Source organism: Alternaria viburni (genome assembly GCF_023758015.1).
Source record: "Alternaria viburni strain BMP 2772 chromosome Unknown scaffold_13, whole genome shotgun sequence".
Lineage (NCBI taxonomy): Eukaryota > Fungi > Ascomycota > Dothideomycetes > Pleosporales > Pleosporaceae > Alternaria > Alternaria viburni.
In genome coordinates, this window is record NW_026055782.1 from 874,419 (window position 1) to 902,211 (window position 27,793).

Sequence of the window (27,793 nt, forward strand, 5' to 3'; positions counted from 1 at the left end):
GGTTATGTGTCTTTGTGCATTTTGCACTATGTACTGGATCTTTGCGATCTGCCGATGCTGGCGGTTGACCTAACGTCCAAAGAGGCCTCTAGTCTGTCGTCATCTTCTCGGAAACGGCTGTTGCTTTTGAGCTGTAGCGCTATGGTCAAATCTTAGGCCCGTCATCAGAAGGCCCATCAATCTGCCCGTGCGTTTTCCTCATTACCCACTCTTGCGTTTCTCCGCGCCTCATCGCTCCTGAGAAGGTCTCCAAGCGCCTTGAAGTTGACCGGCTTCGTCATGAAGTGATCAATCCCCGAACTCCATGCTTCCAACTTGGCGCTCGAAGACGCTAAGCCAGTAAGTGCGACGATGGAACACCGTGGCAGATTGTTATTCCGCTCGTACTCACGAATCGCACGTGTAGCGCTCATACCGTCCATGACCGGCATAGACATATCCATCAATATAACGTCATATTTGCGCGCACCTTCCTGGTACTTATGCAGGGCTTCTTGTCCATTCGACGCTTGTTCGAATTGAAGGCCGTGTTTCTTCATGAACGCGACAAGCAGTCGTCGGTTCAGCATGTTGTCGTCGACGATGAGAGTGTGCGATATCACAGGATCTTCTTCCTGAGGCGACGTAACCGAATGCTGCACACTTGTGGATCCAGCGGTAGAAGGAGCGACTGCTTCAGGTGACGTCAAGCTGAGAGACTCCATGGAATTCTGCATCGACTTGGTTGGTGTAGAGGGGTGTGATTGTTGTCGAGGATGTGGCAGTGTACTAGAGACTCCGGCAGGTTGTAGGTTTTCGGCGGGATGTTCAAAACGATCCAGGCATCGGTTGAGAACCCATGCGAGCTTGTAAGGTCCGCATGGTTGCGTGATGATCTCAACTACCGACTCACGATTGGTAACGCGGACATCGGATCGCAAAGTCGCTGCTTCGAGTGCATCCATCCCCACAAAGATGGTTACTGGGGCGCGTTGGCCGTTGGGCCTCCGTTTCCGGATTGTGGCGAGGTAGTCAAAGGACAACTCCGGGCAGATGACCATGTCGGCGTCATGACCTTCCCACTCGTGCGTCTTCACCACTTCCATCTTGAGATGCGTCTCCAAAGTATAAACCAGTGCGTTGGTGAAGCGTAACAGACCTTCGTCCGTTTTGGAGACAGTGGTGTCTTCGGTTGGTCTTTCTATCTTCTTGCGAAGAATGCATATCCTCCGACCTTCTAACCTTGGTAGATAAGACAGAAACTGCGCTCGTTCAGTCGTCATCGCACCAGGTATATCTGGTTTGTTAAGGGCAAGTTTGACAATGAGTTTAGTGCCAGTTTTTGGGTCACTGCTAACTTCAACCTTGCCGCCGTTCGTGTCGATTATCTGACGCACGATACTCATACCCAGGCCTGTACCCGGTGCGTGAGGATTCTCCTGGGAGAATGGCTGGAAGAGGCGGTTCGCGAGAAAACTAGAACTCATGCCCGAGCCAGTGTCCGTAATGGTGAGTGTGATCGCTACAGGCGCATCGGCATTTTCAGCTACCTTGTTGGATCTCAAGGAAACATGAATGTACCCCGTTTCAGTATACTTGACAGCGTTGCCAAACAAATTCATCACGATTCTTCTCCACGATCCAATTGGAAATGAAAAGACCCAATCATCATCGTAAGCCAAATCGAAAACGACAAAACGTGCTCTTCGCGGAGGAAACGAGACTGCGTGTTCATCTGTAGGCGATATAGGTGCTTCCATGAGCTTGGAGGTGGCTGGAATGTATGATGACCCAGAGAACACTGCTTCTACGACCTCTTCGGTTGCGATTCCAAGATCAAATGCGGAAACCTTTCTTCGCCGGCTCTTCACTGGCTTGGAAGATAGCCGTATTGTATTCTCGTTTTTCAGTTTCTTCGAGGAAACTACCTTCATTTCTTCGCTGATTTTGGCGTAGTCCATGACGTGGTTGATGGTATCAAGGAGCGTCGTACCGCAAGCGTGCAAAGAGTTCATCATACTCGTCTGAAATGAGTCCAACGGCGTGTCTTTGATGAACTCTAGTGTACCAAGTATTCCGTGCAAGGGCGAACGTAACTCATGTGAAATGGACGAGATGAATGTCGATTTGGCCTGTGATAATCTCTCAGCTCTTGCAAAGTCGTTAGCTTAAGCGCTTACTCACCTGATCCAAGGCCGCGGCGTCTAGTCGTGAGAGCTCTCTCATGATCGAGTGACTGAAAATCTTGAAATATGCCATGTCCACAGATGCGGACAGTAGCCTGTATGGATCATTACTCCAGCACAGACAGCCGGCAAACCATCTAGCCCTTTCAAAGTCCCAAAAGGGAATAAAAGCGATACTGCGTGCTTTGGGAAACATCGCCTGGATAGCAGCCGATCCCCGCTGCGGTCGGTCTTTGGTCTTGCGTTTCGATGGCGGGGCAGGTGTCAGATGTTCAGCAACCTTGGGGCTCGAAATCGATTCCTCGCTCGAGGATAAGGAACAGCCTTCAGCGTTGAAGGTAAAGATCTTGCCATGTGGATATTCGTGAAATAAGCGGGAAAGGTCAGGCTCCAGCAAAGTCCCGTATTCCGACTCCTTGTCGCTCGGCGTTGCTACTCCAAGTAGCTGACACATTTTGGAACTTGACGAAGAAGTGCCGCGGGCATAACCTTCGGTACTGTTGGAGCTTGCCTCATCGCTTGAAGATCTAGATCTATACGACTCGGAGGGGGCGTCAGTATCGCTTCTTGAGGCGCTGTTGCCGCGGCGCTGTCCCCCGCTTGCCGCAACGCTCGCATCTAAAATTAGCACTCCGTCCAGATCGCTTGAGCTCATCAACACATTTGCAGCACGCGAGAACATCGACTTCGAGTCAGTGGGTAGAATAGAGTCTTCTAGATTTATTGCATCGAGTCAGTGCGTATCCCGTGTGAAGCTTGGAGAGATATTCCTTACGAAGTGTACCGATCGACCGATGTCTATTGGATCTGGCACGACTCGTCTTGGCCATTGCTGATGGTGATTGAACAGAAGTAGTCTGCTTCGTTCCGACGTTATCTCGCGTATCCTTCGCTCCGTCCAAATCCGTTTTGGACGCCGCGGAAGAGTAATCTGACGGTGTCTGAACGACTGCTGTCAAATCGTGCCGCACATCTCCCTCGAAAGGAGACAGAACAGAAGCGCCTTCTGCAAAGGAGACAAGCCCCCGAGTGAACCTTTCTCCTCGCCTGTACTGGTCTCTGATCGTATATGTGTTCAGATAGCTCATGACCGTAGAACCCAGGTCCCTTAGCAAAGAAAGTTCTTCTTCGGAAAGACCGTCTCGAACCTTGTTGTCGAAGATGCATAGCGATCCGACTATTGCGCCGTTGGGAGACATCAACGCGACGCTGGCGTAGAAGCGCATATCAGAATTCCCTTGGACATCGTCTCGAAAGCATGTCCCCTTATTCTTCGTGAGGTCGTTGATGATAAAGACTGGGTTCTCATTTCGGTTCAGTTCCAGGACCTTTTCACATATGCCCCAGCTCCGCGGGATGCTTACGTTCCCAAGCCAACAGCTGTTTGGAGCGTCACCTGGTGCTTCTGGCCGCAACGGTAAGTCACAAGTCGCCTCCGCAAGTATGTGTTGTCGTTCATCGTCGAGGAGCGATATCATGGACCGCTGGGCCCCCATCCGGATAGCTGTAAGTTGACACAAGGCTGTCAGAGTCGAATCTGGGGATAAGCGGGGTACATGGTTTTCCAGATTGTCGACGTGAGGAATATTGCGAAACGCCGCGCCGTAGAGGAGCAGCACATCGCGCTCTCTCCTCATCCCATAGCGGTCCGTTTTGGTCTCATCGCGGCTGTCCAAATGTTGACCCATGATGCGCGATACCAGCGACTAAACCACGAAAGGTCGGAGGCGTCCACTAGCTTTCTCAGGCTCCATGCTTCGCCGTTGCAACAGTAGAGAGAAACAATAAATACTTGCATTCAACAAACATCAGACATCGTGAGGTATGAAGTGAAAGTTTGCATATCGCCACGCGAGACGAGCCGACTTAACACAGGCGGCCATAGGACTTGCGGGTCGGCAGGGAGCTAGCGTAGCTTTTCGCACCTGGGTGCGCTAATGCACTCTGGTACCTTCTCACTGGCCACCTGCGTGTGCCGCATTCCCATTGCATCTAGATTTGCCCTAGGGCATCTAGAAGTGTGTATGGACAATCTGCAATCTCGGTCCCTCAAAGTGCACTCCAATGACAGGCGAGATCGGCCTCTAACGAGGGCTAATCTCACTCGGCTGCAGATGTGGCGAATCTGGCGAATCTACAGCGTGCTAGCTGTGGCTATCACTTGTGCGCGATGTGGGACATTCAGACAACGATTTGCGGATGGAAGGCTGATGATGGAAGAGTGCTGGGCGGAGGGCAGGACAACGTCAAATGACGAAGCTATTTCGGCGTCTCGATGTTAGCGCCTTGGCAAAGTCATCCGCAGGGCCGCGGGCTGCAACTTGCCTTCGCTACCCAGCAGGACTTGCGACTGTAGCACCTGAGAGACCAACGACATTGCGACATAATTACTTCAGTATCAACAAAGTCATCGGGCTTGCGTTTTGTCGGCTTACAATGAATGTGCTACTGAGGTAACTAGTGATAGGAAACACCAAGGTTACCCAAAAGAAAAAACTATTGAATGGGAAACATTGATCAGTCTACCTGCAAAGCATCATCGTTTCTCAAGCCTTGATCTCGCGCATATTCCTCATCATCATGACCGTGTACGTCGGTCACGTACTTCTCAAACTCGTTGACAACCCGGACTGCCTGGTCCACGTGCGCGTAGCGCAATGAGTCTTTTTTGTACCGCGCCAGTTGGCGAGCTGTATTGATCGTGTTCCTAATCTGGCGACCGTTCAGTTTGTGTCGGGCGAGGATATCGAGCTTGTTGGTTATTTCTTCGGTGTTGATGTTCTCACCAGCCTCCGACAATGACTTGACAAAGTTCCTCCAGACTTCCCAACGGCCATCTCTGTTCAGCGGCGGGTAGTGGAGCGCAAGCTGTATGCGAGACTTGAACGCTTCATCGAAGGTACCGATGCGGTTTGTCGTCAAGATCAAGATACCATCGTAGTACTCTAGGACGCGCAGGAACACGGAGACCAGCGCGTTGCGTTGAAGATCCATCTTTGTTCTCTCCTCGAGAAACACATCTGCTTCATCCAGTAGGACGACACAATCCCAGGTATTGCCGATGAACAGGGCCGATTCGAGGTATTTCTCCACGCTTTCGGCATCTGTCCCAATATCGCCACAAGTCACCCTATACAAGGGACGATGAACAAGCTCTGCGATGCTTTCTGCTGTGAGAGTCTTGCCAGTTCCTGGCCCGCCGTGAAGCAACATGATGAGCCCTTCACCCTTTCCGTCCATGAAATCGGTCTTGATATCGCTGCTTTTCTCAATGTGAACTGTAACCAATGCTTTTACCAGGTCCTTCTTGCCTTCCTCAAGGACTAGTCGATTATCGAAGACACCGCTGTTCCATTTGATATCTTGAATGTGTTCCACAAGTAATGTATCTGTGTTGAATATCAGCATTCGTATGACTAAGAGATTCGATGACCGGACTCCACTTCTTGTTGTGAAAGCCGTACCCCTTCATTGTTGCCGGCAGCATCAATGTGAAGGCACCACCTGGGGGTTCGTCTTTCTTCAACTCCTCACTGCTGAGTCCGCTTTGGGATGTCGGGTCATCATCGCGGCCATGCATCAGCTTGTAAGCTTCCGCATCGACCATATACCGCAAATTAGCCTGGCTGTGTAAGCAGAGCTCTTTTTCACCAAGATTTAGATCTTACAAGCTGCGACCCAAGGCCTAGCAGAGGCGTTTGGTAATTTACGTATCTCCGCCGTCGGCAACTCCAGAAAGTATTACCGCGTACTCGCAAATTAGATACAACCCCGTCTTCTGCGTAACGAATAGGATACACTGAAAGGTCCTTGATCTTTACCTGGTCTGAGCTAGATGGCCATTTGATGTGCATTGTAGCGTGTTTTTGGAAGAAGTTGCCATCATACTCCCAGGACCAGCAATCCATTTCGATTGTGTTTGGACTGAGTAGAAAGCACGATTTTACACTGAAGGCACGGTACTGGCTTTCAAACATCGTGACCACTGTATCATCTGGTCGGAAAAGCATCAGCCAATGTTTCCGGCTTACCAATCCCGCATCCGACAGCTGTTCCAGCTCCCCGTAATCCAAAGCCAAACGCTCGGTTATGTAATCAGACAACACCCTGAGATCCTCTCGTTGTTGTTGTGTCTCTAGTATTTGTGCACGAGGTCCGACAAAGACATGTTTGAATTGATCCAATTTCGGATACGGGTGATCGAGATCCTCGTCGAAATCCCACTCGTCCATTATGTCTGCGTTCTGGTCTTGCAGCGTGTGCAGAGCTTCCTCAAGGTTTTCCGATAACTGTAGCCGCTCAGAAGTCGCATTTGCTATCGGTCCATCTTGCTGGAGAACTCGAAAATATGGCTTCATGTCGATTCCTATATCCTCAGGCATCGAAGGTATGGGAATTTGTGTGAATGCGTTTTTGAGGTTATCGTGGTAAGCTTCGCAGTCGTAATCGATGAAGATGACAATACTGAACCCGGGGCGTTCTTCCAAGTAGTAGTCCACATCTCGCAGTCGGTTTTGACCGTGTAAAGCTCTGGCTTGATGATCAGATGCGATCATAACTGGAGTGTCGAGATAGTATGATCTTGAGGGGTGGCTCTCATGATGCTTTCGTGTATGTGAGCAGGTTACGCAATGTATAAGAAGTCGTCGCGCGACTAATTCCTCCTCCGACAGGCGTAGACGCTTGGAAGCATCAATCTCGGGTGGCTGCTGCGTGGAATTAGAGGTACTGGCTCCTGGAGCTCCATTGGGACTCCATGGGCGCTTTCTCTGGGGATGGGCTGCCATATGTCATAGGCCGATATCGAATATAATATGGATAAAGTCACTTTTTTTCGATGTGAGAAAGAGGATGAGCGCAGCTGAGATCGATATGCCAGGTGATAGGCCAAGCCGCGCAGGTGAATAGGTAGCTAACGGGTGTAAGTAAGCCCGCTTCTCCGTTGAAGCTGCTAAGACTAGAGATAGAGCTGCGCACAGCTAAAAAGAGGCGTGTTATACCCCCTCTAGCAGCAGCAACAGGCTATAATAAATTATAAGAGGGCTATTATAAGGAATTAGGGGTATGCGGGCTGTCGCTTCGCGAAAATTACACCTTGCAGGGCCGCTTCGCGGAAGTTAGAGACTCCGTATTGTATTGTTAGATATACATCCAACCTTCACCGGTCGAAGGTGGCTTATCTGAGGGCTAAACCCATCTGGGTCAAGCCAACCGAGGTCGTCAAGCCACATGCACATGCAATCACAAGTAGGCCCCCAGGTTTCATTATTCGCGCGACGAAGAGTTTCGAAGGGCTTACGATACGAATACGCCATGTCTAGCTTTCTAGGTTGTGCTGCACATGAACCAAGGACCTGTATGTACTGTTCACAGTAACATCGCCCACGCTTGCGAGATGCAGTGTTATGTAGCAACTGGAGCAATTTGAGATAGTACTGCAAGCTGACAATGCTATCTTCAATTCCTCTTGGGCTATGCCTGTTTTACCCATCCTTCGCACCCCCGCAGACGAGCCTAGTGATACTACCTTGAATCTTCAATTGCGCGCCATCTCTCTTTCTCACTTTTCATAGAACATTGAAACACTAGATCTTGTTCCATGGGTGGCGGAAGTGCCACTCAGTGCGGTCTGGTGTAGCTGGGCTGGCCTTTTCGCATGCCCACTAATCTGGTCTTGAGTTCGGAAGCGGTTCCCACCCAACGGTCGTCCTTCCTCCATCGCTCTCATCTTCTTCCTCTTCTTCCGAGTCGTCGTCGTAGACGCGTCGTAGCTTCCCACTCTGTTCCAAAGCTGCCATCCGCGCTTCACGCATACGAGGCGCCTCGACTGTAGCGGCTCGAATACTAGGCTGCCCCAAAGCTATGAAATGCACTTTACGGCGCTTGAAAGCGTCTGTTGTGCGGTCTTCTGAGATCGTGTACTTCAGTTCTCCGCGAGTAAATCTGTGCCCTGAGCAAAACGTCCATTCATTCGCGATTGCTGGAGACCGATGATCAAACTTGTCAACAGGTTGTGTCCGAGCGCTTTCTGACGGCGCATGGGCAGTTGTCGTCTGCTGGCTGCCGAAGTTGCGCATAGCCTTCATCTGCGCGGGTGTGGCGGGCCCAGTTGTTTTGGGTCTATCAATCTGCTGGCCGCCTGGAGGCATAATACCCCTCATTTGTCCATTCGTCATTGCTTGCAGCGTTTGTGCTCGTGCCTGGGTCAGGTTTGCCATAGGAATCTGGGAAGACGCACCTTGCGGCTGAAAAGCCATAGCTTGTTGCGGCTGTATTATCGCAGGTGTCTTCATCCCAACAGGTGTCATCATGTGGGATGATGGGGACGCGGTTCCCTCGGCAGTTCCAGGTCGGTTTGGCTGGACCGGCGGCTCGTGAGGTCGTGTCCATACATCGTTGAGATAGTCTTTACGATGCTTGCGTTGTTGCTCGAGCTGCTTGTTGTTTTCAGCTGTTTGCGCAGCTGCGTTGAAGATCTCGCCGGATGGGGTTGGAGGCTCAAACCTCGGACGGCCATTCTGGGGCCTTTCGGTTACTGGGTTTGAAGATCGAAAAAACGGAGGGAGGTTCTCGGAACTGTTGGGCGGAAGGTTGAGAGTCTCATGATCCCGCTTGAGATTTACGCGTGGCAATGCTTTCCTCCTCCTGGAATCCGCTGGGGGCGTTTCCCCCAAGCCTGCCGGTATGCCTGTCCAACGTGGTGGGGTAGGGGTGCCGTGGTCCCTCCGAAGGTTGTACAGTGATCCTGTCTGCTTGATCCCTGCCTGCTCACCAAACTTTGGTTGCGCAGTATCCACCTCGTAAGTATCATCATGTGGAGCTTTTGCCGCCTTGATGGACCCAGGCTGGGCTCTTGTTCGTCCCATACCCACGAGGACACCCGGTGAAAAGCTTGTGGTCATCATTGTGGAAATGCCTGTTTACGTTTTTTTTTATTTGAAGAGTCGGCAGGCTGAGGATCAGCAATCCGACGAGGTTCTGGTGTTCGTCGGGGTATTTGTCCACGCAATGTTGGCGGTTGTGTGGTTGCTGGTGGTAAGATGGAAACTGTCAAGTCAATCTGGATCCAAATCTAAATGAGGGACTCGCGAATTTGGGCGGCACTGCGTGTTCCACGATTTTGAACCAGGCTTTCGTTACGGAAGGGTGAGTTTCCGTGCAAGACGAGCGGGAAATAGCGGTGTGGGCGCGAACACCAGTCCTATACGACGGTTTCGTCGACAACGTCTTTGGGCGACTCAATGAGGTAGAGTAAAGTTGGCGAGTGAAGGAGATGGCGACTTGCTATCTGATCCAAAGATGACATTTGCGGTGTGGATTGGAAGATGCGTCTTTGTGCGGGAGAAGAGGCTGGTGTGCGAGGACCGCGCGTGTCGACGTGTACGCAGCGTGCAGTCTTTCCTCGGCACAGCCTCAGCCTTCATGCACAGCCCGCTTTCCAACAAGTTGCCTTAATGGAAGGTTGGCGATCGCCCGCATTGCTAGATCCGCAACAATTTGGCAGCTTTGCATGCTAGATTGGACAACTATCGCATAGTCAACATGTCTGTTATAGTGGTGCGCGACCCACATTCGTCCTGGTACACACCAGTTGCGGGTCAGGAGTAAGTATTATCAGCCAATCAGAAGAAGTGCAGAGAAGGCTAAAAGCCGTAGGAACCGAAACATCGCGGCGGAAGCGTATCGGGCTGCCATCGAACACCTCAAGAACGAGCTGGACATTTCCCTCGACGGTTCAGTCCCTCACAAGTTCCAAGCGTCCATAAAGGATGTCTTCAGCGTGGTGGAGAATGCCAAGAAAGATTACGAAGACAAGAGCAAGCAGGACAAGCATGCAGAGATGAGACAGTCGCTCGAGAGGCTGTCTGCTCGCATTATGTACTATGGCAAAATCATGGATACTCTGGCGCAGCATCACCCTGAGTACGTGGCTCTGGTGTGGGGTGCCATGAAGTTCGTTCTGATCGTAGGTTGTACCTTGTTCAAGCTTGCCCTATCGCTTGTAGTGTACTGATATCGAAAGGGGGTGATCAACCGAGCGACCCTCTTCGAAAAGCTATCGCAAGCCCTCATCTCTATTGGTGACGTGTTGCCACGCATGGATCTGAGTGCGGAGCTGTATCAAACTCAGTACATGGAAGCTGCGCTTTCACGGCTGTTCACATACATCATTCTCTTTCTCCGCCTCTGCGTGCGCTGGTACAAGAAAAGCCCTTTGGGTCGCATCTGTTCTGCTATCAAGACACCGTTCGAGCTTGGCTATCAAGAGCTGGTGAACCATATCCAGGAGTGTTCGAAAGCGGTGGACGACCTTGCCAGCGCTGGCGCTCGAGCCGAGATCCGCGACGTCCATACCCTAGCGATGCTGCAACATGCGCAGCTTCGAGAGCTTGATGCGAAGCTGGCGGGCGTGATGGAAGGACAGAAGAAGTTTGCAGCCCACATTACCCAACTGCTACAGGTCGCAACTTCGCACAAAAGCATTACGGAGCGGATAGGCAACGACGTCTGCAGTATAAGCAAGACAGTATATCGTATCGAGTTCAACGGAGTGATGCAATTCTTCGAACCGAAGGTATTGCCCGAGACAGCCCTGCTCAAAGTGCGATCGCTCGTGCGTCGGGATACGACACCAAGCTTGCCTAGCCCTAATGAACAGAGAGTACGCAAGACTGTCTTGGACTGGGCTTTTGGGAAGGGATCGTCGCTTCTCGTCGTTCAAGTCGGCATTCGTGCGCAAAAGCAAGCGAAAGAATTGGCAACGAATGTTATCCAGAATATGAGGCTCGGAAGTCGGCGCGTCTTCTGGTATTTGCCTTCGGGCCGCACGTCTTCAGACGCGCAAACCATCGAGGAGCTGTTCAAAGGCATCATTTTCCAGGTACTTCAACACTCAGGTGATCTGGTCAGCAGCTGTGCTGAGCAGTTGAACCTCTCAAAGATTCACGCTACTCATACGGAGCGCGAATGGGTCGATCTTGTCTGCCTCCTCTTTTCCAAATTACCGACAGCCTTCGTAATAATCGAGACCGAAGCGCTTCAGAAGGCATACCGACACGATCCTGATTGGACCAAACGGCTCTGCGAGTATCTTCAAATCATCGCTGACCGAAGCTCAGAAGCAGGATGTGAGCTGAAAATCCTGCTCGTCCTGTATGGAAACTCTCATCGAGGCGGTGCAGCTGCTTCAAGCTCGAAGACTGTCCGTGTCGCGACATTGCAGCCGCCAAATCCAGTACCTCCACATCTGCGGCATGTAGCGCGTCGATCCGGGTTAGTAGCTAAGGGTTGGAAGATGCAAAGGCCAAAAGGACGAATATAGTCGGAAGCGATAGTCATTCAGTCAGAATGAAGAACTTGCAGTGTGGTTGACGGCATGGAAGAAGGGACAGACCGTCCAAGAAGGGCTGTCTGCAATCAAGGGATGCACGTGACTTATCGATACGCACCTACCATCGCGCGAGCGCGACTGCCCATCATTTCGCGCCCGCATCATCACCTTCCCTCCCAACTTCATCCACCCAAAATCCATCACATCTCAGTATCCACCCCGCACTACCACGCGATCTAAATCCATACTATCACCACTGAATTACATCACCACACAATGATGCTCACGACATCCTTCTTCTCACACCAAATGCCGCACTACTCCGCATACACGCCACCGCGATCATCACCACTATCCGAGCGCTCCGCAAATGCAGCCCCACGAACCTTCGATTTCACCATGTCGTCGCCTCTCAAGGAGAAGTCGGCGATGCCACAACGCGCGTTCAAGGCCAATCCGGTGATGCAGACGCGCGACGCCACGACGAAGCGCAGGAGGGACATGTTCTTCAAGCGCGTACAGAACAATCGGGACGACAAGAAGTGGGAGTCGCGAGGCGAACAAGTACGTGATGCAATCGTACACAGACGCGACTAGCAATGCTAATTGATGACGCAGATCCAACAACTAGACTTCGTATCTGAACGGAAGCGCTGGGAAGCGGAAAAAGCGCGTCAAGCACCCCAAGAGAATGACGACATCGATGAGGAGACCATGGACGACGCGCCATTACCTGTACTCCCAACTTACGCGCCTCAATCTGATCCCGAGATGACCGAAGCCGACTACGTCGCCGCACAAGAGGAGTACGAGCTACAGCAATTGATCGCGTCAATGGAGCAAGAATCGGATGCGCGGTCACAGCATTACGGCAGCGATGATGATGACTATGACTCGATATTCATGGAGTGCGCGACAGCGGCGCACGATCAGCAGCAACCACAACGCGCGCAAGACGCGTTCGGAGGGGACGCGATGGATATGGACATGATGGATTGCTGAAAAACCATTCGAAATCGGAGACTCTCGAGATTAGCCAGGGATCGCCCCAAAGAAGGTGACCTGGTAGTGACATCATAGGGACTCTACACATGTTGTAAGACGGGAATTTGGCATCTCAGTATAACAGATTGCTTGGGGGAAGGCATCATATGTACATTGGGTATCTGGGAAGAATGAAGCAGACGAGTTATCGCGCAAGGAGATCACTGAGTCGGGCAGCCCTGATCCATATCCTGAAGCGCCTCCTGCGCAGCATTCATGTCACCCACCAGATCGGGCGGTGGAGAGCCAGCGGCTTGCATCTACATAATTATTAGCACCTGTCGCATCACGCTTCAAGAAACAATCACATACCTTCTGCATCCTCTCAACAATATACTCCCTATCCTGCGCGTTGTCGTCACTGTATCCTTTCCTCTCAAACCTGCCCACAATCTCCCTAACCAGCGTCTGCTGCTCCTCATACCTCTTCAAATCATCCTTCTCACACTTCTCCTTGTTCTTGTCCATCCACGCCGGGAACTTATCGTCTAGCTCCTTCATCGGCTCGTACAGGATATCCTTGTTGGTAAGCTGCTCCATCATACCCATGAGCACTTTGCTGAAGTCCTCGTCGCCACCCTCACCCGCACCACCGAAACCGCCGGATTCCATAGATGCGAGCATCTGCGCGAGGATATCGTCTTGAGACGAGGATGCGGCGGCGGAAGTTGCGGTATCAGAAGAGGATTGCATGCGCTCCATAGTCTTCTTGATAGTTTCCTGGAACGTCTTCTCTGCCTTTGCGGCAGTCGCCTTCTCAGACGGACCCGGCGCTGCTTTCTCCTTTGCCTCGCCCGCCCCCGCACCCTCACCCGCATGCGCATGTGCATGTTCATGCCCAAGCGCAGGATCTTCCAGCGGATTCGCGCCCCCCATCTCCGCACTCATCTCCTTCATAATCTCGTCGAACTGCTTCTGGAAGTCGCCCTGACCAAGCAACTGCTCCATCTCCTTCTGCAGCTGCGCCTGGAACGCATCCTGGTCTTCCATCATGAGTTCCGCGGGGGAGATGTCCGAGGCCGGCCTGCCGGGCCCGGATGACGACGGCGCATCGCTGGACTTGGGGTAGGCTGCTTCTATTGACGAGGCGGTGGGGGCTTTGGCGTCGAGCTTCGTGTTTGCGAATTCGTCGAGCACATCGTCGAGGTCGGAGAGGTCGTCTTCTTCGGGGTCGGAGGCTACTTCGGCGGGGGGAGGGGCAGTGGTTGTGGATGTGGGTTTGGCGGGTTGTTGCTCTTCCTTCTTTGCGGCTGTGTCAGCCATCTTAGTGTGATCTCACTGGGAGATAGCAGTAAGTGGTCTATAGGGTCCAAGAAACAGAGATAGGAACAGGTAAAGGAGATCGTAGCTACCTAGACCAGACACATGCCATGTCAGCCTCGGCCCGCACAAGGCATTGGATCACATAAGCGGGGCAGGCACCGGCGCCAAGCCCTAGCGCGGGGCAGATCGCGCATCGCACCTTCCACCTTTCGCGCGACGGGATCTAGCCCCGAATCCCAACGCTGCGGCGCCCGATAATTATTGTCAGGTCACGTGCAACCGTAACTCGACTTCACCTGGTCCTCTTACCGTCTGCAATCCTCACCTTGACCGCTATCGTAGCACGTTAACAAGCGCGACGCCACACGCTCAAGCCCGCGATATATAAGACGCCGTTTTTAGTTTTCTCTCTATCCTTACCGCACGCTCTGTCGGTACATCAGCACGGAAATCCACGAGACAAGCTAGAGGCGCAACGGCCAGCCTTACATCTACACCGACACCATGTCTCTTTGCGTCAACAGGCTCTCGGAAGAGAGGTACGCGCTCCACTTCCCCAGCGCACATTATCTTCGCTAACACAGCAGCCAGAAAGTCATGGCGACGAGACCACCCCTTCGGCTTCTTCGCAAAGCCCATGCGCGGCTCCAACGGCATGATGGACCTGAAGCGATGGGAATGCGGCATACCAGGAAAAGAAAAGACGATATGGGAAGGCGGTCTATTCAAGCTCGAAGTCGCATTCCCAGATGAATACCCTACAAAGCCACCGAAGTGTACGTCCCCACACATCCCTCAGCCCATGCCCATTCCTCCTCCGCCAAACCGCAACCCCTCTGCCTAACAGGAGCTAACAGCTAACCCGCTCACAGGTAAATTCGTCCCACCCCTCTTCCACCCAAACGTCTACCCCTCCGGCACCGTCTGCCTCTCCATCCTCAACGAAGAAGAGGGTTGGAAGCCCGCCATCAACATCAAAGAGATCCTGCTGGGCATCCAATCCCTGCTCGACGAACCGAACCCAGAGTCGCCAGCACAAGCCGACGCGTTCAACCTGTTCAAAAAGGACAAGGCGGCGTACGAGCGCAAGGTCAAGCAGATCGTCAAGGAGAACCCGGCGCCGTAGTACGTTGTCAGAGCGCCAAGGGAAGAGCTACATATTGTCGGGGATGAGATGGGGGGAGAGGTGGTGTACCGTGGGGTGAAGATACCTTTTGGTTATATGTGACCGAGGGCTCGTGAGGGCCGTTATGGAGGTTGGGTACGGGATGGTGTGGTCAGGCCTTGATGAGCTGTTATGCCGTGGTCAAGCTGTCTTCCACTCGGCTGCGGCGGATACTGCTCAGACGAGGTCGACATGCTCTTGCATTTTCTTTCTTTCTTTGCCTTTGACTACTTGGTCGAGGCGCGCTTAGTATGGAAACGTCCTTTTGATGAGATACGGGTCCTGGCGTTTGGGCGAGGTTCCCAAGCATTGTACGGGTGCTTAGATGGTGGGAGAAAAGCCGCATGTGGCTATGATACCTGACTTTCTTCTCAGTCTCCTGGCATATTGCGTCTGGAGTAATATACACGATTGATTCATCTCTGTCGTATTCCAAATTGATATTCATGTTATTGGCTACACAAAGCCATGACAACTGTGAACATACTCAATCTGAGGCGTGATCCCGCCGAAGCAACAAACACACGAGATGAAGGACTGCACGCAACGAAGCAAAGAAACATATATTAAACCCATCCGGTCCCTCAGAAAACCCGGTTGATAAGAATTCCAGCTGCCCTTTCGCCGCATCCTCACGACATGTGTCCAACAATCATCCCTAATAGTACAAGCCCCGGATCTTACAGATAGTCACCGCGACTCCCCAATCCAATTTTGTGTCCTTTGTTTCCTTTGTTTCACCCTTGCCTCGAGAACACCAATATAGCAATACAGAAACGGGCGACCTAGGTCTGGTGGTATAGCGCGTGCCGGTGTCGTCGTGTCGCGCCCTTAGTATGGGCGGTATGCCGATCCGCCTCTTCCGCCACGGTATCCACCACGGTAACCGCCTCCTCGTGGAGCGCCGCCGCCGCCGTAGCCGCCACCGTAGCCACCTCGAGGACCACCGTATGGTGAGCCGCGTCCGCCGTATCCGCCTCGGGGACCGCCTCGGCCGCCGCGTCCGCCTCGTGTCATACCGGGGAGGTTCGTTCGCTTGGGGACGACCTAGATGCTTGTTAGCTACCGGTCGCGTATTATGTACCAATTGTGCTGTTCTCATACCTTTAGATTCCGGCTGCGGAACTGGCTGTTGTCAAGGACCAAGGCCTCATTGACCAGATGCGGTTCTGTGAATTCCACATACGCATACCTGCATACGCTCATTAGCGTTCCGATCTTTCTGCCAAACTCTTGCCAGGTAGCGAAAGATACTTTCGCCTAACAGTAACCCCAACAACATGGACGCGACTGTAGGCGCGCATACTTGTTGATGCATGAAAGCAAATAAAAAACTTGGAAATGCGCAAATCGTTCAAGGAAAACCTCCTCTTAGTACTGACCCTTTGGGATGACCTGTGAACTTGTCGAGCAATATGGTCACACGGTTAATGCTTCCGATGCTCTGGAAGTGTGCCTGGATCTCTTCGGGGGAAGCGCCGTAGTCGACGTTGCCGACAAAGACACTGCGCGCGTCGACGTCTTCTTTGCTCTCGCGCATCTCGTGGCGTTCTAGGTCCGTCTCGCTCTGCATCTGGCGTAGCTTCTGGGCTTCTTCCTCCATCTCTTGTACGCGTCGCCTCATTGCTGAGATCTCTTCCTGCATTGCACTGTCAGCATGCTCCTCTATGTCGGAACTTGTATGCGCGATAGCCGCCCGCTATCCTCGACAAATCTAACGCGCGCGTTGTGGTGGATGGTATCGTACCTCTTCGTTGGGGTCTTCGGCGGTATCGAGGCGCTCATCCTCCTCGCGCTTCTGTTCGATAACCTCGGCGTCGGACATGATGATTCGGGTGTAGTTGAAAGTCTAGGAGCCACGTCAGTAAATGAGAGCATTTAACGGGCCGTCCATGACTTACCGGGCTAACGTGAATGTTCCGGGGGCGTGAATGGTAATTAGATTGCGACCGTTGGGCGGTTGAATTTCCTTTTTGCGGTGATAAGATCAATCACAGATTGCGACGACGTGTAAATGACTGGTGGAGGGTGTGTAGGCTGAAAGGCAGCGGACGGAGGTGAAGGTAATGTTGCTCATACGAAATGACGAATGGCGCTGGGGAAGCTCGTAGCGCGACGCTAACAAGGCAGCGGAGCCTCACTTATGTAAGCACGGGCCAGCTGCAAAGCTGCGTCAGACTCACGACCGACACCTTTGTTCACTCAGTCATGTCATTGTTAACGCCTTTCACAAACGAGCTTGAAACATGTAATTCATTCTTCTTGATAAACCCGAGCTTTCTTAGATAGTGATAACTTTTGTTCTGCCGAAGGGACCATCCGTAGTCACCCAGCTCTCGCCTTTCCCTCCTCACGTCAAAGACTCCCAAGGTTGGGATCAATTGCAAGCCTGCCTTGTTGTCATGCTTCCTTTCAGCCGTCTTTCTAGCTTGCAAATAAGCCAAGCTTTCCCTGGAACCGTGTACTACAGGCAGACCACCATGCTGTAGTCTTCGCGTGCAAGAACTCGGTTCTTGTCTGGTAGCTCGCTCAGCTGGTGCTGCTTTCGGAGTATACGACACAGATACTGCTTCGGTAGGTCGTCGATCATCGCGAACTCCTCCACGTCCATATTCTTCACACCATCGTTGATGCAAAATGCGTCTACGATGAGCTGAAGGAAGGGGTCGTTGTTTGGCAAAGACTCAAACATCCATTGGACAGCCCAAGCCCTGACACTGCCTCCTCTTGAGAGATCATCAAACATCCGGTTCATCACCGCCTTCTTCAGTGGTCCAACTGACAGTTCTGCCGCCACCAGGTAGGCCTTGAGCATGCAGTTCATCTCATCGCCATGCATGTCGACAGAAGGGCGCAGTCTTGTCTCATATATCCAATCAACGAAGACATCGAAGCCTTCAACTGTCGCGTTGTGCATGCGATGCTCATTGACCCCGTGGACGAATACCCGACGGAAATATCCGGAATAGTGCCTCAAAAGCCGCTTGTGTAGAGTGTACCGCTTTCCCTCATCTCCGGCTATGACAACGACAGTCTCTGATGCGGCAACGGCGCTATGTGGAATGATCAGTACACTTCTTTGCGATTTTCACGGTCAGTTACTTACCTCGCGCGAGGTGCTTCAACTTTCTTCATGATCCCGCCTTGGATGTGAAGTATCCTTGTCCTTTGCTGATATAGATGGGCGCTGATGTTGCCTATACTCTGCAAGGATCAAGAAGAGCAGGTAGACGAGATCGTGGTGTAGGTGAGAAGAGGTAGGAGGAAGATCTACAAAGCTTCCTACTACTTATAGCAAGATGGCCAGCGGATTGCGTAAAATGAGGGCCATCCTGCTCTCTCACCTAGGATGCTTCCTATCACCGCTCGTTTTACTCTTCGATTTCACTTACGTGGTCAGGGATCGCAAAGTACGGTTGGATGCACTGAGATACTGACTTCAGTTCTAACCTACACGTAATATGTTGATCGGAGGCAATATCGTTCATTCAGATAACGCTTGAGTATCTGAAGCTAGACACACACGAACGATGCTACAACTTGAACGTATAAAGCTTCGACCTGCCCAGTTCTAGCACCCTAGTTGTAATCTTCACGCTTCAAACATGTGGTCGATGCTGCTCCTGCCTTGAAATCTCTCATCCTGACCAGATAACGAACAAGAAAGTCCTTGGGCAGCTGGGGTAGCAAAGCTACAACCTCATCGTTCATGGAGCTCATAGTTTCTTTGAAACACCACAAGTCCACGACCAGCCGAATCAAGGGATCGCTCTCGGGAAGATTTGCATAGCAGTAGATAATACCGTGACAACCGGGTATTTTTATCGGACCGGCTCCTTGATAGCAGACGAAGAGGTCCATGATAGCCGATTTGAGTCCTGGAGCCAGTAGTCGATCTGCCAAAATATACGACCGAAACTTGGGACCGATATGATTGACGGTCTTAGCTGGGAACTCTATCGGAGCGACAACGCCGGTGTATATCCAGTCAACGAAGACGTCGAACGCGTCGGTATCAATGTCGAGTAGAGTAATGATTCCATCATCCGTCTCCTTGAATGCGCCCGAAAGTGCTCCACGAAAGTAGCCGGAGTGATGTTTGAGAAGGTCGATGTGTAGGTTGTACCTTTTGCCCTCAGCACCAACTTTGACGATTGTGGTGTCCGACACCGTTGCGACGCTATGCGAGGATCAGTGATGTTTTGTGATACACGATGTGAAACATACCTGGGGGTAAGCACCCTATCAGCGGACGAGGGCTCCTCAGTCGCCATATTCGGGTAGTAAGTGGTGATGGCTTGCGTCTTTGAGAGAGGGCAAATATTGGTCATCGCTTAGGCGGAGCGAGACACGCCGAGCTCCGTTGTGGCGCGGAAGTGAAAGTGAAAGTGAAGACGTGTCGTATTGATATCTCGCTGTTTTGGATTCCAGACACGACCTTGAACTTGCCTGTTAACTCCAAGGTTCACAGCTCAAAGAAAATATCAGCCCGTGAGAGTCCCTAGGGCTAGTCATAGAGACATCGTTCATGATACCGATCCCAAGGGTTAGTTAGTCTCTACCCACACTGAGGTGGGCGCCGACCGCGCATCTCGTGTCAATATAGGTACGATCACAACTACCACGAGGGCGTTCGTAGTCAAGTATGGGATGCAGATGCTTGTCTTGACTCCCCAGGTAGGTTCACTGAAAGAACTTTGGGCGCGGGTGAACGAAGCGCAATCCCAACAGCCACATTCTAATGGATTGCGTACGACGCGCCATAACATACTCTTCTCGAGAGAATCATGTACGATTTTGATATGCTCGCGGCATACATTCAAGCCGATACGATGCGCGGCCTAACGATAGGCGAGAAGAACTCGGGGATTCGAACGATATACTTGTGAAAGTATCGATTGTTATATTGACTACACCAACTTAATTGACGACAGCTCAAGTTCTGGGGCTGATAGTGGTGCCACAGCCTGCAGTATACATAGCACCATAACTTAACAAACACACAGATCAGAAGATGATGTAGGCTCCTACCCTAAGATAGTTTTCGAAGAATGCGACATAGGCTATAGCTACCACTGGTATCGATAACAGGTCCCGTGTAAATGTAGTGAGCAAGCCTAGATGTTTTGATCGTTGTTGTGATCGAGCGTCTACTCCGCCTCAACCTCACCACGATCCACAAAGTCGTTTAGTGTGAGTCCAGAAATGTTGGTTGCAACCATAGATACTTCTCGGATCACCGTATCCCTGAGATTACAGCCATGGTCTCCCATACCGCGGTAGCCATACCACTTTGGTGTCTGCATCCCCTCTATCTTCTCTCGCAGGCCAGTGACATTCATGCCGTCGAATGGCGCCGTCGGTTGCGGAGAAGAGATGCCCATGATCTTCGCTTGTTTCATGAGTGCACCAAGTAGTATCGAGCTACACTCGAATGTGTCGCCATACACACAATGATAGGTATCGCAGAAATGGTCGATCCATTTATGACAAGTTTTTACCATTCGCGCTATCAACTCCGCGCGACGAGAATCTAGGGCTTCTACTCGCATTAGTTGATTCGCTGTAAAGAAATACTACGTCTGACGTACGAAGAATGACAGGTGGAATGCCTAATGCCATATCCCGAACACTTGGCTCATCATTCTGAAGCAGCGCATTCTTTGTGGTACTGGAGAATACTTTATCCAACTTGAACACCCAGGATATCAGCATCCACAACATTGACTCGCGATCGTATTTCTGCGGTATTTCGTGTCCTTTCCGGAGGTTCGTAATCCATAAGTCAGCTATCAAGTCGAAAGCTTCCCAGCATCGGTAATAGTCTACCAGCATGGCAACTTTAGCAAGCAGTTCCAAGCTTAGCGACTTCGGCACTTGACGGAAGCGTAGATGAAGAATGTTCAGTAGGATAGTGAAGGCTTCTTGATCCCAATCTGTCGTGTTGATATGGTAAAAGCCATCCTCTCCTTTAAGACTCTCACTCCAAGAAGTCAGCTCGCTCTTGAACTTCGGTGAAGCTGTGATCAGGTGTTGAGACGAGACCTGATACACAAAGCAAGGGCATTCTGCATCGTCCCCTGAAACGTCTTGATTCTCTGCTCCCTGCCTCGATCTTTCCGCCATCCTTCTCTTCTTCTGTGGCGAGCCTTGTACCTTCAGGCCTTGATCTGCGCCTTCATCTTCATTGCCCTCTCCTGTAATGACAGAGTTTTCGGCTGCATCGTCATCTTCGGCTTCATGGTCCCAAACAGCGAAGGGTGCACCCGGGTTGCGTAAGGTAAGCAATGCGTCCCCAGATTCGGCTATGACAACTCGTTCGCTCGCGTTCGCGGGTGGCGTCATGATATTGGCGACGCGTCGCGATGTGGAAAGAAGACCTCAGGGGTGGCGATCCCCGCTTCCAATCCGGTCGCGCTAAGACGCGTCTTCCACGTGATTCGTCAAAACAGCTAACCTCATGCAAGCAAAAGACTGGACAGGTCTGCAGACTACATTAAGAGAAAAACATGCAAGCTAGGTAACTCAAAGCTGATGTAGGCTCTAGGGTGTTCTATGTGTGCCTAGGCTGACGTGCCTCTGTGGACGCGTCGGCCATAACAGCAAGCACTAATATACTGACACACTCGCCTCACCTCGATGTCGTTTTAATAACTCATCAATACATTGGCGCGGGAACGCGACAGGAAGCCTCATGATGCAGTACGCATGCCACTACGACCTGACAACCCCGCGCGCATCCCTCTCCATGGGAACACGCCAGCTGGCCTAGAGGCTAAAGCTACCTGAGTTGTGTACGCCACAACGCGCCATACGGCAAATAAGCTTCGCCATTTTACATTTGCCGGGAGTGCGGGTGATGCACGTCAAGATCAGCAAAAAGCAAGTTCAGGGCTGCACGTGGTAAAAGCAACGAAAGCTAAAACCATCGTCTCTTCAAACCACTACGCACCCATTTAACCACTAGCTTCTCAACGGCGTAATGCACTAACGTTTGACTGGTCCTGGACATGAATATCGCACCAGAAAGTGCTCGCCTAAGGCAACCTGCTCTAACGTCGACGTTTGGGTTTCGGGATAATGTGTGGTGGTGATCTTGGGAAGTGGTTGAGTTCTTCATGTGAAGATCAGCGTAGGTGGAGGGAAGTGTTCAGCCGCAACGTTCTTGAGTTGATGGAGATGTAGAGATCGTCAAAGTTCACGCACATACTATGGAGAGTTCTCGACTGCGTGGACAAAAACCCCGGGAATGAGAAGGGAAACGCGATCCGAAGATTCAGAGATGCTGGCAGACAAAGGCTGCGACAATCGAGACTACAAATAGCGAAGGGCCAATACCTGTAGACGACGGCGAGTTCAACAACATAAAAAGAAGTACAATTATCGGCAAATCTTGCACACCACCACCCTACCCACCTATACACCCTCTCACTATTCCCGACACCACTCTTTCCAACACCCAAAAAATCTCGCCACACCTTCTCCCCACCCACCTCTCCATCTCAGCTGAAGCTCTGCGCGTCACACCAGATCGCCCATCCATCAACATCTCATTATCGATAAACCTCCGATCGGACCGACTTCACCTCCCCGAAGCGCAATTCCCAGCTTACCGCCATACTTTCCCACTTTCCACCCTTCCCCTCCCGTCGCACGCAACGCACTACTCTTATCCATGGCCATCTTTTCGGACCTTCAGCCTCACATGCAACACGCATCACATCCCCGACAATCCAGCCCCCAGCCCCCGTAATCCCATCACCCACATGACCTTGTTCTACTCATGCACAACTGCGCGCAATCAACCTGCACTCCACTAAAGGCCCGGAGAATTTTTTGACTGCACTGTGCCTGGCGTGCTGGCGCAGCTATCACAGCAGCGCCCCCACGGAGATGGATTGCCCAGATTAGTTACACCGGGATGTAGCGCGCGACACCGAAGGATCTAGACGCGCGACTAGTGTCGCTGTGCCCGGTGGTACTTTGTGACATTGACATCGCGCTTTGCGATTCAATGACAGTAGTGTTACCTTTCGTTCGGCCGTAACAGCTGCGTGGGGTGGACAGGGTGGTAATACTGTACGTACACATGAGGCCGAACAGATGTCTTCGGTGGTTTTGTGTTTCAAGGCTGTGGGGTGAGGTGGTAGTCGCAGGGAGGTTCCTTGGGGCAAGTGCATAGGTGTGCGGGAGGTGAGGTGAAGTGGATGGCGGGCCGAAGGGGAGTAGGGATGACGTAGGGATGTGATGCGTGGCTGTTGGTGTGAGTAGAGGGAGGTTTTGCTGAGAAGATAGTGTCAGTTCCATTGCTATTACGATCAGTATGCGTGTTGCGAATACGTGATTGTTTGCATGTGTTTTTATTGGGTTTGAGATGTATATGCATGACCATCTAGAGCTGCCATTTCGACTGAGCTGTCGACTGAACATTCGTACTCAACCCATTGTTTCTTTGTTCCTCACTCAGCGGATCAAAGCCTACCGTGAATTGTGGTCTCCTCGGATGCGACTCCTCATCATCATTCGTCAACTCTTGTGTGCTCGTCCCGCTGCTCTTTATGCTGCATGGCCTGTCGTCCCCCTTCATGTGCTCCAACTCGTAGGTAAGACCGTAGTCGTCGACGCGCTCCTCTACGACCTGGACTTCGTAGCTGACAAAGATGGCGCTGAGCGACTTCTCGATGATGGGCCAGAAAATGGGCATGGAGGCGCAGATGATGGCAAGGTCGATTTCGAGGCAGGTGAGGATGATGAGAGTTGGCGACCACCAGGTGTAGTCGACGTAGGGATAGGTTGCGCCTTTGGTTTCGACGATGCCGTGGAGTCGCCAGACTGATGTTCCGACAACGCTATGATCATGTTAGTATGGAATGCTTGGGCCGGGTGGCATGAGCGACTTACACAGCTCCAAAGGTGAACACGCCAGCCATTGCGAACACGTTCTTGGATCGCAGGTTTGGTGTTCTGAACAACACCATTGGCGCAATGAAAATGGAGATATCTAACAACATGTTGGTGGCCGCTTGCGCTTTGTACGTAGCGATGAAGCTATCAAGGTCTCCGAGTCCGAAGCCGTAGCAGTTCGCAGATACTGTGCGGTCCCAGTACCCTCGCACTGGAAAGCAAGGGAACCATGCGGTGATCGAAAAGGCGATACCCCAAAGAGTCACAGCGACGAGGAGGCCAATGCAAATCCATCGCATGAGTCCAGCCTTGAAAATGCGGAGGTACTGGAGCAAGAGAGCGATCTTGATGACGCCGCAGTTGGTGACGTATATGGCCATTTCGAAGTAGTACAACTGGATTGGTTAGCAGGTGGCACCATCTAGTTGAGGAATAAGCATACCCTCAGATATTCTACTAGACGGTTGTAGCCAATGTACAACATGTGCTCACCCAGTCCTTGCTTGACAGCTACTCATATTAGTCGAGATCATACCACAAGCATGATGGACCACCTACAAAGACACATTACGACGGTGGCTGCCGTGTTCAACGACTAGACTGAGTTAGCTTCATGTCAAACGCGTAAAATCTGTCAACGGTGAACGTACCTGAGCAAGGAACACAAACGCATCATCCCAGCCCAATTCCTTGACGACTCTGATGCGGACATACAGACGAAAGAAAACCGCAAACCATGCTATGATCTATCTGTGAGGTTAGCGGATGATACATCGAGATATATCACGACATCGTACCAAGAAAGTGAGCGTAGTGCCGAACATCGTCGCCCTGCGATTCGACAAGGGCAGCTCCTCATCTGGATCCGGTGCATGCAGCACCATATCGGTGTACATTTGCTCCCATGTCGACATCGTGAAGAACGTCGTACCTGAGTAAAGTGGAACGCCAGCGCCGGCGCTGCTTTGGAAGATGCAGAAACTATAAGGTTGGCGAACGACCCACGCCGCAGGGCGGGAACGCAAGCCCTAATGACTGACAGGATACCGTCTGCCGCCTTCTCCCACGAGGCTACGGTTGACGATTCAGGGCCGTTGCCAAGCTGGGTTCATGCCGTCCACGCAAGACTAACGCAGGTGGAGACGTGTTGGAGGCTCAACGCTAGCTGATAAGCGAACTGCGATTTGCGGATGCTTGCATTTGACAGGTCCTCGCCCAAACTTTACGCAGGGGTACCGCTGGGAGAAACGCTTTCTGGACGCCAGATTTCTGGCCTGAGGGATCGCGCCACGGGCTGCGCGTACGGCGCGCGAGAGAAGGTTCCACGGCGGTGAGCGCTGGTGTTGCTTTTAGACCGTCCATGTGTGCGGTACCCGGCTTCCATACACCACCCCGTTACCTCTTGCTGTAATTGTTCTTCCAAAAGGATAGAAAGTGAGGCCCTTCTTTGCTTCGACGCTTCCATCCCGCGTCCCGTGGCAGTGCGGATTTTTCGGGGCTGTTACGCCTCATCGCCCTTGACTCCAGTATATGTACAAGGGTACCAGGAGTGACATGTCAATATCTGCCGTCTGCCGAGCACGACGAACGCAGGTTCGAGGTTCAGGTACTCGCAAGTAGCCAGCCGCAATAATCCGAGGTTTGGAAGCAAACGCAAAGATTGGCTGAATGCGCATCCCCCTGCGGAATCCTGCGCAAAGAGCACTGGCCATTGATATCATCACCAGTTTAATCCTGCACACAGGGACAGCCGCCACAGATCTTCAAACACGGCCAGGGTGAAATTTCCGGGCCAATCGTTAGCCTCCGACGCCAGATGACTCGCTGATTCATCTCGTCGTTCTTCTTTGGGTGTCGCGCTAATCGCAATCGATCGGCGCAGGATTCTGTCTCATCTCTTGTGCTGGGATCCCGACTAATCGGCAAGGTCAACAACAATGCTATGTATATGTATCGGTGCAGGATCCTCGGATTCGCGACATGACACACTTGCCATCGTGTTCCTTCGATGGATCCTCCGACGCGGCGTCCCCGTTGTTCTGGTGCAATCGTGACGAGATTGGCGGGAAACAACGCCGAATCTCGTGTGTCTATGCGTCACCACGATACGCGACGAGATCCTGCATCCCGAGGTCGCTTGAAGGAGGAAGAATGGCGAGATGACTTTCACATGCATACCAGATGTATGACTGCCATGCCAATACTGAGGCTGAAGAGATGGAAAGGATCAAAATCGGTATTGGCATCGGAAACGCGGGACGTGGAGGCACCGACTTCGTGCCGATTTTCCACCTCTCAGCGTCACGTGCCACTACACTACTTTTCTCCAGATGTTTCAAGCATATCGTAAAGGTAAGGACATGATGCTCATCCAATTGATGGCGCTACCAGTCTATACTAACAGTCGTTACATTGCAATATCGGCCTCGTTCAGTCCAGAGAAATGAGACCTCGGGATGCGGCCGGCAAGCATCGGCTCTCAATCGTTTCCATCATTGTTGTCGATGCAATACCAGCATAGACCCAGGACGCGCCCGCCCACTAGGATAACAGCCCGCTTGACCCTTCTCTACTGCTGCATTTATTCAGATACGCTGGTTCCAACCCTCAGCGGCCCGACGACTTTGCGGAAACCCCACTGAAGTACTATATCTCGCGAGCCGAGCAATCGTTCAGGTACATCGCGTTTCTATGCTCTCGCGCAATAATGCAGGGGTTGTCAATAATTCTCGAGGAGTCTTTTGTGCATATCCACGATTTTAGTGACCTCAGCCCGAACGTGTTCAACTCCCGGCGTCGAAGAACATCTATCGAGGAGACGGAGTACCTGCTGGCCTTCCTTTATAGAGCGCGTCTGCCACCCCCTAGCATCCCGGATGGTTCCATATATGGAACTTCTTCGTTCTTGTGTCGGAATTCCGACTCTTCGAGCTCCAATGTCTTCCATCCATTTGAACCAACAAATGCATGTTTTGAGATGTCGATGCAGAGCTGTAGTTATCTTCGTAGCATCATGAACTGGTAGTTCCGCAGCCAGCCACGTTTTACTTCCCATATAGAACTCGGAAAAATCGACCACGATCTCCAGGGTTTGTTTGGTCAGACTGGGAAGCTCCTCAGGCGCAACATCGGCGAGTTCGCCTCTTACCGCAAGGTTGTCTTGGAATATTCTCAGTACACTCTCGAGGCTGCTCAGAACTACCCTAACGGTTGGGTGGATCCGCGTTAGGATATCCGATGGGTACGACCGCATGCTGGACTTGACGTGTCGCAGGGCAAAACATGCATCCGAGATTCGGATGATATCTGCACGTGAGATAGTGTAAGACAAGCCATTGAAATAAGCCAGGATACTGAACGATCTAGGTATCTGCAGAGCGGTATAAGCACACTCCAAACATTCCTGTTCCGCTGGTGTTGGGTTCGGGTAATGGAGTTGTAGTTCAGAGGTGAGAAAATCGCCCTGTCTGACATATAATAGGTGCAGAACTCTGCAAGATCAGCTCGAGTGGGCGAACTCGGGTCTATGGGCTGACTTACCGAAGGCGCAAGTAGTAATACCAGTACGAAAAGAAGTTGAGCGACCGAACCACGGGAGCTGGGGCCGGTACAAAGACATGGAGACTTCGTCGTCGGCTGGGCTGTCGAAGGTATAATCTTACATCGCAGTCGTACCGAAGTCTGCGCAAGGCACTTGACTGCAACTCTGTAGCGCCAAATCGCCCATGGAAACTGCGATGAGCGTTCAATCCCGTGGCGATGCTCGTAGTAGGAAAGCTGATAATTCTAGGCGCAGGTCTCGAGATGGAGAAACGAACAATCGTGGAGAGAGGCATAGTTGCGAAGAAGCCTCGGCGCGAAGACCGACTGAAGCCGGCGACCTGGCAGTGCTAATGGGCGGGGCTTGGGCATCGTCGAGAG

General features: G+C 51.9%; 12 protein-coding genes across 12 annotated transcripts; 3 read left to right on the top strand and 9 right to left on the bottom strand.

The window, feature by feature from the left end:
* Positions 1–176: 176 nt before the first annotated feature.
* J4E79_006693 (uncharacterized protein) lies at positions 177–1,940 on the bottom strand (the record flags this gene model as incomplete). The annotated part of the gene is made up of 1 exon (XM_049355562.1): positions 177–1,940. One exon carries the CDS (start codon positions 1,938–1,940, stop codon positions 177–179), a length of 1,764 nt encoding a protein of 587 aa, XP_049210235.1.
* Positions 1,941–4,682: 2,742 nt separating this feature from the next.
* Positions 4,683–6,721, bottom strand: J4E79_006694 (uncharacterized protein; the record flags this gene model as incomplete). The annotated part of the gene is made up of 3 exons (XM_049355563.1): positions 4,683–5,527; positions 5,583–5,787; positions 6,197–6,721. 3 exons carry the CDS (start codon positions 6,719–6,721, stop codon positions 4,683–4,685), a joined length of 1,575 nt encoding a protein of 524 aa, XP_049210236.1.
* A 1,107-nt stretch (positions 6,722–7,828) lies between these two features.
* J4E79_006695 (uncharacterized protein) lies at positions 7,829–9,067 on the bottom strand (the record flags this gene model as incomplete). The annotated part of the gene is made up of 1 exon (XM_049355564.1): positions 7,829–9,067. The coding sequence occupies one exon, from the start codon at positions 9,065–9,067 to the stop codon at positions 7,829–7,831; it is 1,239 nt and encodes a 412-aa protein (XP_049210237.1).
* Positions 9,068–9,707: 640 nt separating this feature from the next.
* Positions 9,708–11,443, top strand: J4E79_006696 (uncharacterized protein; the record flags this gene model as incomplete). Its single annotated transcript, XM_049355565.1, has 4 exons — positions 9,708–9,769; positions 9,822–10,131; positions 10,189–11,367; positions 11,426–11,443. The coding sequence occupies 4 exons, from the start codon at positions 9,708–9,710 to the stop codon at positions 11,441–11,443; spliced, it is 1,569 nt and encodes a 522-aa protein (XP_049210238.1).
* A 329-nt stretch (positions 11,444–11,772) lies between these two features.
* Positions 11,773–12,498, top strand: J4E79_006697 (uncharacterized protein; the record flags this gene model as incomplete). Its single annotated transcript, XM_049355566.1, has 2 exons — positions 11,773–12,060; positions 12,115–12,498. The coding sequence occupies 2 exons, from the start codon at positions 11,773–11,775 to the stop codon at positions 12,496–12,498; spliced, it is 672 nt and encodes a 223-aa protein (XP_049210239.1).
* Positions 12,499–12,701: 203 nt separating this feature from the next.
* Positions 12,702–13,803, bottom strand: J4E79_006698 (uncharacterized protein; the record flags this gene model as incomplete). The annotated part of the gene is made up of 2 exons (XM_049355567.1): positions 12,702–12,800; positions 12,853–13,803. The coding sequence occupies 2 exons, from the start codon at positions 13,801–13,803 to the stop codon at positions 12,702–12,704; spliced, it is 1,050 nt and encodes a 349-aa protein (XP_049210240.1).
* Positions 13,804–14,307: 504 nt separating this feature from the next.
* HUS5 (SUMO conjugating enzyme Hus5) lies at positions 14,308–14,929 on the top strand (the record flags this gene model as incomplete). The annotated part of the gene is made up of 3 exons (XM_049355568.1): positions 14,308–14,342; positions 14,395–14,579; positions 14,676–14,929. The coding sequence occupies 3 exons, from the start codon at positions 14,308–14,310 to the stop codon at positions 14,927–14,929; spliced, it is 474 nt and encodes a 157-aa protein (XP_049210241.1).
* An 870-nt stretch (positions 14,930–15,799) lies between these two features.
* PAB2 (poly(A) binding protein Pab2) lies at positions 15,800–16,793 on the bottom strand (the record flags this gene model as incomplete). The annotated part of the gene is made up of 4 exons (XM_049355569.1): positions 15,800–16,015; positions 16,073–16,160; positions 16,351–16,607; positions 16,716–16,793. The coding sequence occupies 4 exons, from the start codon at positions 16,791–16,793 to the stop codon at positions 15,800–15,802; spliced, it is 639 nt and encodes a 212-aa protein (XP_049210242.1).
* A 639-nt stretch (positions 16,794–17,432) lies between these two features.
* J4E79_006701 (uncharacterized protein) lies at positions 17,433–18,103 on the bottom strand (the record flags this gene model as incomplete). The annotated part of the gene is made up of 2 exons (XM_049355570.1): positions 17,433–18,021; positions 18,075–18,103. The coding sequence occupies 2 exons, from the start codon at positions 18,101–18,103 to the stop codon at positions 17,433–17,435; spliced, it is 618 nt and encodes a 205-aa protein (XP_049210243.1).
* A 444-nt stretch (positions 18,104–18,547) lies between these two features.
* On the bottom strand, positions 18,548–19,242 carry J4E79_006702 (uncharacterized protein; the record flags this gene model as incomplete). Its single annotated transcript, XM_049355571.1, has 2 exons — positions 18,548–19,148; positions 19,196–19,242. The coding sequence occupies 2 exons, from the start codon at positions 19,240–19,242 to the stop codon at positions 18,548–18,550; spliced, it is 648 nt and encodes a 215-aa protein (XP_049210244.1).
* Positions 19,243–20,118: 876 nt separating this feature from the next.
* Positions 20,119–21,313, bottom strand: J4E79_006703 (uncharacterized protein; the record flags this gene model as incomplete). Its single annotated transcript, XM_049355572.1, has 2 exons — positions 20,119–20,392; positions 20,556–21,313. 2 exons carry the CDS (start codon positions 21,311–21,313, stop codon positions 20,119–20,121), a joined length of 1,032 nt encoding a protein of 343 aa, XP_049210245.1.
* A 2,047-nt stretch (positions 21,314–23,360) lies between these two features.
* Positions 23,361–24,786, bottom strand: J4E79_006704 (uncharacterized protein; the record flags this gene model as incomplete). The annotated part of the gene is made up of 6 exons (XM_049355573.1): positions 23,361–23,817; positions 23,870–24,267; positions 24,315–24,382; positions 24,431–24,467; positions 24,523–24,618; positions 24,670–24,786. The coding sequence occupies 6 exons, from the start codon at positions 24,784–24,786 to the stop codon at positions 23,361–23,363; spliced, it is 1,173 nt and encodes a 390-aa protein (XP_049210246.1).
* Positions 24,787–27,793: the final 3,007 nt, after the last annotated feature.